General features: G+C 48.9%; 1 protein-coding gene across 6 annotated transcripts in view; it reads right to left on the minus strand.

Moving 5' to 3' along the window:
- The window catches only part of palm2akap2 (PALM2 and AKAP2 fusion), a 57,579-nt gene that overhangs the window by 7,264 nt on the left and 35,634 nt on the right, over positions 1-14,681 (minus strand). For all 6 annotated transcript variants that reach the window (XM_078088461.1, XM_078088459.1, XM_078088460.1 and 3 more), the window contains one exon: positions 12,935-13,017. In XM_078088461.1, coding sequence (XP_077944587.1) covers positions 12,935-13,017 — 83 coding nt within the window. The remainder of the gene's footprint in view (positions 1-12,934; positions 13,018-14,681) is intronic.

The raw sequence follows: 14,681 nt of genomic DNA on the forward strand, positions 1-14,681 counted from the left end.
AACGAGAGCAGTGAGAGATGTGAACCTGTTTTAAAAACACGTCGCGCACATGGACGAGCCGGTCTGCATTGCAGTAGTAGTGTGTTGAGTTTATAGGAAACCAATGAAGCAGCAGCAGGAGTGCGCTGCGACTTGCTTCCACCACCAGAGGGCGCCGACTCCTTCTCTGCTGTCCGAACAAACACAAGACGACTTTTTATTCAACGGAAAATGATTCTATTTGGGATCAAATAACCTCACAAGCGTGAATCGGTGAGCTGAATACCTGGCATACGTAGGATCCTACAGGGGGAAAAGAGGTGAGAGGCATCCTGAGCTTCAACAGCTGCAGGTGGAAATGCCGAAACATTTTGTTGGATTAAAATGTTTTTTGACTGTTCGAATGGGATACAAAATAACATAGACATTAAATCACTGATGGCCTGTGGTGGACATTTCACTCTGAGTAAAGGACACACCGGTGGACACAAGTGCATCCTAGGATCAAATCTGTGACCTTCTGCTTTTGTGAACCATCCATCTGACACATTCCACACCCACAGATAGCAAGGAGCTACATTTACCCACTCCCACCAACACACACTCTACCGGCTTCCTGTTTCACCGCCTCGGGCCGAGTATCTTCCACGAGGGGTTGCTGACCCCTGTCTTTATAACACGTGAGAGAATGTGTGTGTGTGTGTGTGTGTATGGGGGGGTGGGATTTATTGAGGACCACTTGAGGAGTGAACTGCACATAGGCTCATGAGGAGGAGGTGTTTGCTTTGGTCCCACTCGTACACTTAACAACTCATTAAAAGATGTTCTCAGACAATCCCGCCCAGGTGAACCCTCCGCACGAGGCGTTCCTGCAGGAATCAGCGGGACATTTTGCTCAGAAAGTGGGCAGTCATGCTTCAAAGCCGGATCATTTTCTTTCCTTCGACTACTATTCTCTCCCGTTGAACTTCTTGGTCTTAATTCTCTCTGAATCCCCTCGGCTGCTCTTTTGCGTCCTCTCCTGCGTCTGCTTTTCCTCCCTCGGACTGTTGGACTGGACTCACACGGGGTGGGGGGGGGGGCGGGATAAAAAAAGCCTTGTCTTGTCTACACTGAAGGAACCCTCTACTCTCGGTTGTCTCTCCCCCGCACACTCCTGTGATAACCTCTATTGTTTCTGTTTGTACCGGTCCGGCTGACTCATGCTTCCACTCTCTCATGAAGGGTGTGAAAGTCAGAATAACACAATCTCTTCAAAGACGGCCTCCCACATCTACAAGTCTACCAGTGATACGATGTATGGACTACTTTTATTACTCTGCATGGAAAGGGAGAAAATAAACCGATGCAGTTATTCTCTAATCTAATACATCATCTGTGTAACGATGTGTGTGCAGCGATGCTATCAGTTCTGTGAAGCTGTACTTATGTTATGGGAATGTTATTATCAATATGTGACAAAGCTAAGCTTTAGAAATGAAAACTTTACTAGCCCTTGACAGAAAAGTACAGTTAGCCATTAGTCACTTTGTCAACTTTATTCTTTGTTTAGCCGCACTATGATTGACACTGACCTGTATTGAAGTTTTAAAGACGTTTAAAGTTCCCTTTTCATCTCGGAGCTCTTAGTTTTCTTCACACTCTCACACACTCAAATGATTTTTCACCCAGTTAATGATGTTAGCGACCATGTGACGACCAGATGTCACTTGTGTTTACACACATTCACAGACTAGAGCCTCGGCCCTCTTACGTTCGATCCATTGTTTGCTGCGTGTGTGTGTGTGTGTGTGTGCTTGCGCGGGCAGGAATGTGTTTGTGTGTGTGTGTCCAGCAGGCAGGACAGCACAGAGGGGGGAGGATATCCCTTTACTGCCTCGGGAAGACAGACCTATAGTACAGGAATGTCTCATATGCAATGCGACTCGACTCCACCAACACACAATACAAGGCGTGTGTGTGTGTGTGCTGCGGTGCATGGCGGTGTGAGTGTGGTCTTTGTGTCAGAGGTGTGTATTGCCGTGTGTGTTTCTGATTCTCCTTGAGGTGAACTGACATTCCAGACATTACTAGCTGTCCCCGAGGCTCGGACTCAAATACTTGCGATGAGGGACACTGTCCACCTGGCGAGGAGCAAAGTGTGTGTGTGTGCAAAAATAATGCATAAAAAGCTAAAATTCTTATCAGATTGTTGGACTGTGTGTCCTGACTCTCGGACCAGGAGTTACCTTTCCTTTCATACGCACACACTCGCGAGAATCTGGAGAAGACAACCGGATGTAGTTCAGGGTCGGCGCTTTGAATTCCTATGAGTTTAAATCTGGGCAACAAGCCACAGTCAGATCAGAAAGAAAGCTCTACGTCCAGGGTGATTTGAGGGTTTAAGACCCGAGAGTTAGGATTAGGATGTTGTATAATGGCTTGGATTAGATCCTAGAAATAAGATTAGCTTGTTAAAATATATTAATGTTATATTAGGGATTCATGTAAGGGTTACGTTTTGTGGGACTCGAGGAATTCGGGGGAAGGTCACGACGAGTAAAATGACACAATCGCTATTCTGTCCGAGTCAGATGTGACCGTCTCATGCTCGGTCTCCTTTCCCATCACATTTGGAAACGCTTAACCTCTGACTGGGATGACACACACACACACACACACACACACACACACACACTAAACACACACTAACATACACGTTGGGCTGCAGGCCTCAGAGGCCAGGGGGGGGGGGGGGGTTACCAGATTATGAGAAAACCCTAACACTCCGTGAAGGGAAGTAAACAGCATCTGGAACGTCTCTCCCATAAAAATGAGCACACATTGTATCCAAAACACACAGCAAATGGAATTAGAGAAAATGAACTAAATAAAAGCCCACGCGCTCCTCTACAGCTGTTTCTTTTCTTTGCTGCACAAAAAGCTGAGTGAGTTCTCACCTGCCGATCGATTTTCAGCGTGTCTGTAAATCCATGGAGGGTTTTCTTAAAAACGAGCTTCCTTCCTTTTTATATTTCTATCAATAATTGCGACCCCCCGTGTGACTTCCCCAAATGAGCTTAATCTGCTTTCCCATTTAGCTCCGTTCACTCCAGTCTGGTTCCAGCGTGTGGGAGTGCCGGACTTTTCCCTGGCCAAGCCTTTTCCTCCTCTTCTTCTCCTCCTTTTCCTCCCCTCCCGTCTCTTTCCTCTCCTCCACAAAGCCTCTCCTCTCTCAGTCACATTCCTACCGACTGCTCAGTGGGTTGTGATGTCATGGGCTAAACGTGTGTGTTTCTCCAGATCCCTTCACCCACAAAGACCCCTCCTGTGCCGGCCCTCGTACAAACACACACACACACCGAAAACACCCACCCTGTGGCTCCCCGCTGCTCCTTTCCTGTGTAAGGGCGAGCCCCCTCTCCCCCGCTCTCCCTCCAAACCTCCCAAACTCAGAGGAGACGAGAGTCAAAGGAGCCGGCGGAGAGACGATGATCAAGACATGATGACTGAAGAAAGGGGAAGGGGGGGGGGGGGGGGGGGGGTTCTCCTGTCATCATCAGCTTTGGAGCTGCTGAGTGCGTCCGAGGGGTAGAGTGACAACCCGGCTGTGTTCACCTTCCAATAAAAAGTTAATGACCTGGGAGCCGCTGCCTCGTGGTGCAGTTTGTTTTTAGAGATTTTCCGCGTGCGACTGGGCGGAGGAAGAGCTCAAAGCTCAAAACCTCCGAGGGCCGGGCACTGCCCCGCTGAAGATGGGGAGTCAAACTCTGTTAGAAGGAACGTGTCGCGCGTTGGTGATGTGTGCGCCTCGACGGGTCACCGGATCAGGCCGGTGGAAACCAGAGCGGATCCCAGTCACGGCTCACTTTCTCTCCCCGCCGAGCGTCGAGACGCACTGGAAACACTTTCCTCCGATCTACAAGAGCAATTAGCCACATTGTGTTGGCGGCGGCTAAATGGTGGAGGGCGGAGCGGCGAGCGAGAAATGTGTCAGGGCCACTTCATCAATGGATGATTCCTTTATAGAAGCCAGAAGGTGCAAATGACCGACTATTTGACTAAATGATATATTTCCTGTTCCATTTCCTCAGTTAGTCAGCTCCTCACGGCCGCTGTTATCCTACACGTGGAGGGACTTTGTCAGACATCGGCACCAAAAAGCACAATTGCGAAACGAATAATCTTTAAGGTAATTTAGTTCCCTCTGCTATATTTACAGGAAACTGGGACAGTAACCCAATTATTGCATATGAACTTAGGGGTTCACTTCCTGGACGGATCGTAACGCACAGAGCGACTCGTGATGATCGCTGGTGATTTACAGCTACATGGCTATAAGGTCCAGTCACAGACAAGCTGTGAGATATGAAAAGGGTCATTGTCTGAAAACGTAAAGCAGACAGGGGAGGACAGCAGCAGCGTACGTGGCGGTTTGTTTATGTCGTTGTGCGTGTCCATGTGTGATTTGCGCGCATCTGGGTCAACACTGGTCAATAAAGTGCAGTGCCCAGAGGAGTCTTCCATCAGGGAAGTTGGTCAGGAAAAAAAACGAATGACACACATGAAGCATCGCAGCCACTGAACATCCCATCACGCACTACAAGCAGACCAGTTCTGTTAGAAAGACGCTTTCTAATTGTAGGGTAACACACTCTTAGATCCTCCAGACAGTTATTGTAAAAGCACTCAAGTCCTGCTGGATGTTAGAGACAGTCACGGTGTATATAAAGAAGGGCTGTGGACACTCAAACAAATGATGCTGCAAAGTAGAGGAAGCGACTGATTGGATTAGAGCCTATCACGGCTCGCAGGGTATCTAAACAGGAAACCAGGAAGCTGCGCTAACTTGTATCCATGGAAATGGCCCCTCAACACAGGAAATGCACCAACAAGTTGAGGCCACCTGCACCAGAGCACACGCACACGATCATAGGCTCAAAGTTCACAGGGGTCAACAATTCGGCAAGAGGAAAGTCTGCGAGAAAACACCCAGATCAGCCGAGCCAACTCAAAACAGGCATATTAATGAAATGAAGTGCTGTAAATTCACTTCAATCAGACCAGACTCGCTCCGAATTTACAACATTGCACATGTATGATATTGAAATGTGCAGAATCTCGGGCGATTGGACCCCATCCTAAACCGGGATAATCAAGGGGCCGTGATGCCGAGTTCTGCAGAATCCCCCCTGGAGTCCAGACACTGGTGGTGGTGAAGAAGAGAGTTGATGAAAACCAAGACAAGCGAGTGGGGTTTCGCACTGAAATGACCCCTGACAGCAACACAGAGAGAACCCCTTAAAAAAGGTTTGACATCAACTATATGATTGGTTTAGAGCCACAGCGCCGCCTCTGTTGGCCGCATACACCTGAGTGCAGCCAATCTCCACTGATTGGATAATTCTGGGAGACCAGCTGAAGCATCTCTACATTACGTGTGGCATAAAGGGCGTCTTCCTTCTAGAACTACCGCTTAGGCTCCATTTTAATGTGTTTTAAAATTGGCTTGTTTTCTTTTTACTCATCTCAAACGGAAATACAGAAGATACGGGTTAATCTAACGGTTAGGTGTTATCAAACCCACGCTGGGGCTTCTGGGTAATTTGACTCTCAGCCCAGCAGTGCAGCATCAGCAAAGTGATGTCTGTGCATGCTTAAGCAGGGCCCGTGCAATGAGGGTCACACACACACACACACACACACACACACACACACACTCACACACACACAACACCACTGCAAACCAACAACAACGGACTCTGACCTCCTCAGTGCCAGAGACCGGAGACGTGTCCACGAAGCCTCTGGAGTGTCCCGGAGGACTCATGGCCGCTCTGGGCGTCCCCTTCCAAGCCTCTCATGACACCCCTCCCGGAGCCCCTCTAAGACCCCTCCACGAAACCACAACAAAGGGCCCGACAGGCGCATCAGCGAGGCTCTCGAGGCTGAATACTGATGCCACGATCCACACACACACACACACACACACACACACACACACACACACATTCTTACATGCTCACAGATGGAGGTTTGTAGTCAAAGAGAGTGACTACTCTCCAGAAGTACCGGATGGAGAGCCAGATCAACAGCCCCGACACAAGTTCAGGTCACGGAGCGGCAGGAGCGATGAGTTTGGTCCTGGATGGAGTCCAAGCACCAACTACACTGGTTTCTTTAAGCAGATCTCAGATCTGTGTGGAGGACAATATTTCATAGTGTGGCAGTGAAACAAAGTGTTCTCTGGCGGGCCGGCTGCCCGGTGGGATGGTGGACCGTGACAGTTAGGACACAGTGAGACGGTCTTTGATACCAAATGAACCTCTGTTAAATCCCCCTGTGAGTCCCGACTGCCCCCCGCCTGTGTGGAGGGGACCTTTAGGGTTATTTCTGGATCAAAACGGATCTCAGGGGAAGGCTGGGCAACACGCACAGCAGGAAGTATGATCATCTGTGTACAGCAAAGGCAATGTGGTAGCATGTTTATCATTTTCTACCCTTGCTTGTTCATCGTTATTGTCGATGGTTATTCTCAGTGACTAACTGACTTAACAGCTATGAGGACATGACTTGGGATAAGTTCATTGGATTAACAGGGTCACAGAGGCCTGCAGGACAGAGACTGTATTAAACGCAGGCGAGTACAAAAAGCGAAAGTAACAAGCAAATAACGACAACGCTCCCTTTCCTTCCTCAGCCTCCCTTTCTTATGTAACGTCTCTCTCCTGCTGTTTAACCAGCACGGCAGGACTTGTTGGAAACTAAACATTCCTTTTAGTTTCATATCGTCTCACACACACAAAGGCTCAGCGAACACGAGCACCACCGTTTCATTGGACTCTATAGTGACGGGGTCATGACCATTCCGGGAGATCTGACCTAACGGAGGGTGAAAGGCTAAAAGACGAGCCTCTGTGGAATCGGACGGACCATCGGGGGGGAAACAGGATGAGCGGGCAGGAAATAAGGACGGGCACGGAGGAGCGAAATCTTCCGTAGGAGGACACGTGGTCAGCTGAGTCCGAGGCTTTCAAAGGACGTGGTCCTGGCTGTTTGTGTGTGAAGAGAAAAGCCGGCGAGCACATGATTGTAATCCTTTCCCAGCGTGAAGCGGGCCCATTTTAGGGCTTTGTCCCACAGTCCTCTGAGCACGGGTGAGACCACACAGTGAGGCTCGGCGGCAACAGAACTAAATTAAAAAAAGTTGATGAAGCTTTTTCCTCTGGAGTGAAAAGAGCGCAATAGTTTGTGTGTTTAATACATACTAAGCCTTTTTCCTGTTGCAAGGTTCTCTAGAACAGATATATCACAAATATCTTTCTCTTTGGCCGCGGGCTCAATCCGCATCATCAACAACAGCATCTGCCAATCAATTAGCCGGCGATTGGCTCATATCATCAGCTCAAAGTGAGCGCCGTTTGAGGGCGGAGGGGAGATTAGGCCGGTAACTTCCACTGTGGCACGATGCCGTCGCACACTCATGTCAGCTAGCTGTGTTTCGAAAGCCTGACTCAACCCCCGCCTCCCAAAACGCCCCCTCGAAAAGCCCGCCACAGTAATTAGTAGCCGGCTTGTTATCGCCACATGATGTTGCCGCGCAGTAACGGACTCCAGCCGATGGCAAATAATAGCCGTCACGTTAGCACAGATTAGCATGTTGCACTTTCTCAAGGAGCGAGACCGCGCGGATCCACAATTGGCTCGCCGCGTGGCCCAGCGGCGGGAACCCCGCCTGAGCGGGCCCAAAAAAGACTGGAAAGCGCATTAGCGCTGTTGTCCTGGGAGAGAGAGCGAGAGAGCGAGCCTCCCTCCCACTTATAGCATTAACTAGCTCCCCGCTCGGCCTCCTGGGTTAATCACCTGTCCGTTAGCTGCAGTATTTAGACAGCCGGGGGGAAACAGCCCCGGTGACGGTAAACACGCCCGAGCTGGAGAGCTACCCAGTTTACTTAGAGCGGTTTTCCCATCGCGGCTGCTTTGCGCCGGGTTGAAGTAAGCCAACCCTCTTGAGTGAAAACAGAGATGTTCATGTGTTCTTACGAAGCAAACATAGCAAACCAGAGAGAGTTCGGGACGACATGACCTGCCGGCGAGCTTTAAAATCAATTTGTTCCCGTCTGCTGCTTCACCCCCCCCACCGCCACCTCCCACCGGTAAATTCCCTAAAGTGGACATCATCCAAATGACGGAACGACGAGCAAAGTCATTCTAGGTATTGAGTTGTTTCAGCTCCAGCGCTTAACCCTCACACCGTTACCCCCCCTGGTGCACCTTCGTCGACCAGAATCATAGAGGTCACCTTCAAATAAAAACTCCCCTCAGATTCCGGTACGCACATTCCGCGGAACCAATTTGCGATGACGCGTCGATCGCGTTGGTCCGAGGCTCCGCTGGGCTCTCCAAAGGAGAACCCCCCCCCCCCCACAGTAACACCTGGCCAAGTACCGATCTGACATTCCAGTCCAAAGCTGGAATGAGATAAAGAAACCTCTGCAGCCTCTCACCACCAGAGCCCATCGGAGGTCAGCCTCCCTCCCGACTCCCCGGAATCTGCTGCAGTATTTGATCAAACCGTTCCTTTTTTTAATATATTGTGCAAACAGGATTCTTGTGGTGCAAGCCAATTCATTTTGGCAGTTTTAAAAGGTAGGAATGTCCCGTCTTCATAACGTCCTGTTCCTGCGCCGCATTGGCTCTGCTGTACGAGCGGCGTTTCACCCCGTGGCAGATGAATGACTCGGGTTGCACAGCGCGACACATAGTCGGTCGGGTGCCGCAGACAATAGTGGGCGGTGGGGGTGCTGTCACGTGGCGGGCGGGGGGGGGGTTGAGGGAGGAGAGGGGAGGGGGGGGGGGGGGGGGGGGGTTGTATTGTTACGTTTCCTGCATCCCTCGGTTCTCTTCCTCTCTGGAAAACCAATGAACCAAACACTTGGAATATGGAATGCGACCTTTGTTGAGTGCTTAATTCAGGGTTGTTCTTTCTTTCGTTGTCATTTTCAACGGACAAAAAAATAAAAAAGCACGTGTTCCCTTGTGGAAGACGCATCAAAACAAATAGTTTTGCTTAGTAGGCAGAATGAATGAGGACGTTATGCCCGAGCCAGAATGGATGGTTACAACACAGCTCCACATTGATGTCATCATTTGAGTCACGTGACCAGTGGACGGCTCTACAGAAGCTTCTGTGCCAAGTGGCCACGTAGTCAACATCTGCCTCCTCTCCTGATCAACGATAATTGCAACAAGATCGCAATTCGGTGCCATTGTCAGACGTTACCAAAGCCACCGCTGATTGGACAGCCAATCACAGCAGCTGTTGCAGTGTATTTTCTCTTCCCTCTGACAAGAACGCAAACTTTTAACAGTTTGAGATTAATATTTGTGAAAAGGGCCTCTTCTTCTCTTCTGGCGGTGTCAAGGTGACTTTTATGGCTTTATCAAAAAAAACTGCCGAACTCAAGCGGACACGCACACGCACACACACACACACACACACACACACACACACACAGACACACATTCTTGTGCCCCGTCATTATTTTAAGCTGCCATCCATTCCCGTGGGAAAAAAAAAACAAAATAGAAAAAGTGTCCTTCACAGCCCAAAGAGCTTTTTATAAATCCCGGGCCACTTCACACAAGGAGGCTTTGTTGAAAATGCTGCGTCTCAAGGCCCGGTGTCATAGCCGGCCTGGGGGGGGGTGAGGGGGCCCCTCACATGATTTCCAATGATGCGCCACCCTAAAGCTAAAAGTTGTCCTTCCTTCACATTCACGTGCTGTATCACTGATCGTCAGCTGATGGGACACCCGTTACATCTGTTAACCAGCGAGGTCCCGCGACACGAAAGCTCGAACCGCACTCGCGCGTGTGTCCGTGACCTCGGTGTCCATCTGAACTGGGCTGATTTAACTCTAATGAGCGGGCGGAGGAGGAGGCCCTTCAACAGCTCGGGAAGCCCGCTGCCTGGTTAATGTCAACAGCCCTTGGAGCTGTTCTGGGCTGAACAGGCTTCCTGCTTAGCACCCTCCTCCCCTCGCCTCACATCCATCGCTCCACCTAGCCCTGACACACACACACACACACACACACCTGCAGCGCCCTTCGTTTCTCCTTGAACTCATTGTTTCTTATCGTCGGCCTCTCTCATCCCGTACCTCACTCCCATTTAACACTTCCTGCGCACTCGAGGCTCACCGAACCGAGGAACATCTTTTATGTAACCTCTGTGATTATGTTTGTGCGTTTAGGTGTGTGTGTGTGTGTGTGTGTGTGTGTGTGCATTCCGGGAAATGGGAGAGGTCTGTAGGAAGAAGACATCGTTGATAAGTGTGTTATTCCTGTCAATGTTCTCACAGTCCACGGTGCTGGGAGGGGTGGGGACGGAAAACGTACTTCCCCATGACACACACACACACACAATGGGACATTAAGTATGTGGCAGGTACTTCCTGTCGTCGACTATCTAATCAAATGGTGCGCTGGCTCCGGGTTATTGGCAAACACTGCGTCTGAGCTGGCAGTTTGCTGCTTTGCTGCGTAGTTTCCAGAAGCAGCTGGTGATTCTGAATGATGACCCAACAAAACAGTAAACAGATTGCGGCGGATGAGGAGCCATTCTGAACAAAGCGCGGAAACACACTTTGTTCGACCCTCAATTGTGAATGTTACCGGTCAAATCGGACCAGAATCCCCATCGGCGCTTCTTTTACTGATGCAGATTTGTAGACGTTCATAAAAATAGACGTAAAAAGAGACACATTGTCCCGCCCCTCCCTCCTCTTTAATGAGCCATGATGGTTGAAAAGAAGCCAGCAAGGATGCTTCCATGCTGGCTTCTTTGCATTTCTTCTTGGCACTGCTGTTGTTGTGCAAAATAAACAAAAGCTGTCAAGTCCAAGATTAAACAGCTGTCTCTTTACGAAGCAACCAAGAGAATATTCACAGAGACACGTTCGATTTCTGCCCCCCTTTCATAAAGTGCCGGTCAGCTGCACTCGCGGCAAAGTGAAATCAATCAGCATGATTGGATTTGGTGGGCAAACGGGGTCAAGGAGAGTCGGTTTGACTGCGTGAGTATGCGTTTTTGCAGATTAGCGGTCACACACGAAAGATTCGAAAACACATTCGTGACACCTCGTACCCTCCACGCCTCTGAAGGTGCCGTCCTGCGTATGTAATAAGTAATGAGGGATTTTGGGACGTTGGGAGCGGGGCTGAAACTGTGCGCGCAGCCGCTTGACCCCTGTGCTGAGGCTTCCTAGGAGGTTTTTCCCAAGAGGGTCGGGCAACCAAACCGGACAGAATCAATGTAAATAAATTGCAAAAAAAACCCTGTGTTATTTGATGAGGACATTAACATGCAGCACAGCGCCTCCATGCATGATCTGTAGTCTGTCTCTGCAGAGTCATTGTGTGCGTGGAGGACGAAAAACAGGTTAAGGTCATTTCGATATGTAGGTTAAAGTGATGCAGAGGAGGAGGAGGAGCCAACAGAGACGGAAATATACACAGAGACAACTGCAGCAAGTGGTCTGCTCCATTAACCTGGTTTGGAGCTCTCTCTCTCTCTCTCTCTCTCTCTCTGTGTCTCTCTGTCTCTCAGGACATAACTGGACAGTGTCCCGTGTCCTCGCGACTTTAAAGCCAATCAGTGTAATTGCTGCTGTTGTAAACTCTTTGATGAAAAGGACAAACAGAAGCCGAATGGAGCCCTAACTGATCACTTGTAAACTTGAACGCTTCACTTTTACCCACAACCCCCCTCGTTTGGCGCGTCGCTCTCCGACGTTAAATTAAAATCACACTCATACGACGTTCTTAAGCGTTACTTTAGTCAATTCCATCTACCTGTGTGGGGGGAGGAGTGCGGCAGCGAGGCGCGGATCCCCCCGGAGCTCCGCGACGGCCGAACAACGACCGGGAACAACGACCGGGAGTAACTTGTAACGGCGCGAGGCGTTAAGTTCCCCGGAGTCGGTTCTCCCGGTGGTCCCGGTAGTCCTTCCTCAACGCGGGGAAACGAAGGGAATAAATAAAAACGTTTGGTCCGACGGAGGCTGTTAGAAAGACACCGGGAGCAGGAGGAGCTGATGGCGGCCCGCGCTCCGCAGCAGTAATAACGGTAACGGCCGCCGCGCGCAGGACATCGAGCTGCCTGTCGGTCTCTCTCTCTCTCTCTCTCTCTCTCTCTCTGTCTCTCTCTCTCTCTCTCTCTCTCTCTCTCTCTCTCTCTCTCTCTCTCTCTCTCTCTTTATTCCACGCGCGAGCTTTTCCCCAACGAGCGTTGGTTTCCTCCCCCACTGTCTCCTCTCTCCTTCTCCCCTTCTCCCCTTCTCGTCCTCGCTGTCCTCCGCGGCGCCAGCAGCACACAAAGCGGGTGACTGGGACGGATCAGGTTACGGGCCCGTACTGCCTTTCATTCATTTATTCAGCTGCCCCCCCCCCCCCCCCCCCCCTCCTCCTCCTCCTCCACCTCCATTCTCCTCCACCTCTCTGTTTCCTCTCGGCTTCCCTCAGTCAAATGTGCTCAGGGAGACAGATTTTTGGGTTTTTTTGACAGTTCTAGAACAGCGAGCCAGTGGACCGTTAACGCCACGTGATAATGTGACCTAAAGACTCCACGTGAATAACAGTCTGTTTATTCTCTTTTCACGCGTTTGCCACGTGGTTGTGGAAGAGTAAAACCACATTTCTGCACATCAATAGTTATAGAAAATATTGTAGCATATTATATTGTAGCCGAAACATCCTTAAATCAATATATGCAAATTATAGAAAACAAAATGTATTGTAAGGGAGTTATTTGGTCCCAATAAACTCGTTACACTTCATGGTTGAATAAAACTGGTATTTCAGTACCACATTAAAATGAAACCACAGCCATCTTTTTTTCTTCCTACCGTACTTTTACGAATGGCACCATCACATGTACATAAGAGACAAGCTCACACGTTTACAGACTACTCACCATGGCGGTGTGAGCATGCCTGGTCGACAGGGGAGCTTCATACCCATTGGCTGGTGTCACGGCAACCGCTGTTGGGTCGTAACCTATGACGAAAGAAGATATGAGTTACTGAAACCGCTGTCATGGTTGGTAATCATCTTATCCTTTCATATTCATTTTCACAAGTTTCTCAACCTTTTGGGTCTTTTATCTTGTTTTTAGAGTTTCATGAAAACCCGACCGGATGGAACATGTAATCCTGCTACTGTAAAAACATTCAAAATCCATGTGTCTGTAGCTTAATAATGGACATCACCCAAGAAACGCTGCTACAGTGGTAGTAGAGCCCAAGGACAGTGCATTTGCTCATCCAATACTGTACTAAGGTGTCTGTTATTTGCTTCTGTATTGTCATTTTGTTACTGTATGCTATATATCAAGGCCAAATATTGTACTTTATGTCCCATTATATTAATTATTTTGACTAAACCACCCAGCATTAAAATGCCAATGCTGCCTTAATGCGGTATACATACAATACAGCATTAAGAAACAGGACTTTTTGCATAATAATATGTTTTCTTATAATACCTATCTTTAAATTGTATTAACATGTGTTATTGCTTTGAAATAATCTGAATAAATGTTACACCACCAGGTGGTAGGTATAGAAGCGTCAATATTTGCCATAGCTTTAGTATTAGTATTAGTAGAAGTGGAAGTGGCTGTAGTAGTAGCCGTATTTTCATCAGCAGCAGCTGTAGTAGTGTTTTAAAACATTAAAAATAAGGTGTCGTTATTCAGGATCAATAATAATTCACCCATTTTCTCAGCAGCATCTTAATTCACCACCTCTAAAACCCTCTACTACTTTTCTTCTTGATTTATATGTAGCCTCTGGTTGTCTGTATGTAAAGTTGAACTGACGGGATGGAAACCACAAATCGTGCACAGCGTACACTGCATCACTCAACCCTGACCGACTACTCCACCTCCTTTGGACTACGTCAGGTGCACGTGACACTGATCTGTCCGAGTCCGAATCACAAAGATATGACGCGTGCTTACTGTGTGTGTGTTGTATGCATGTGTGTGTTTGTGTGTACGTGATGTGCACCGTGTAAATTATCGTGTAAAGATAAATGTATTTGTGGTTACTATCCCGGAAAACACACCCATCCTCTGTGCCGGAAGAGTGTGTGTGTCTGCACTTGTGTGTCCGTTAGTCCTGTTCTCAGACGCTGGTTGTTGTGACGTCTGTAATATAATAATGTATTACCTGGTAATATGTCCTCTGGGGAAGTGTGTGTCATGTTTGTGTCGCTGCTCTCACCAGATCATGTGTGTGTGTGTGTGTGTGTGTGTTTTTTATTTTTAATGGAACTAATGGCAGCCAGTTTGTCATCTAGGACAAACAACAACAACAGATTGTACAGCTGCTATCTGCCTCAGAGGACGCTGATGTCCTAAATAGTGTACCGTAAACACATCATGTGCGTATCATTTGTGCATTTTATCCTCGAAAGTGTCCTTGAACACGGCTGTGGCCACCTCCGTGTCCCCGTGGCGCGTGAGTCTCACGTGCACGCCTCTGGTGTTCTTCGGCGTCCTTCTCGGTTCATGGCTGTGTGGTATTAGACGAGTGAGCATGCAGTGAAATGATTTCCTTCAATACCTTACACTGATACCAGGGGGGGCGCCCTGGTACGGGCGCTGCACGGGTGTATCTAGACTCATCCAGCTGTACCAGGTTTTTAAGCAACCCATC

This window comes from Gasterosteus aculeatus, chromosome 14 (genome assembly GCF_964276395.1).
Source record: "Gasterosteus aculeatus chromosome 14, fGasAcu3.hap1.1, whole genome shotgun sequence".
NCBI lineage: Eukaryota > Metazoa > Chordata > Actinopteri > Perciformes > Gasterosteidae > Gasterosteus > Gasterosteus aculeatus.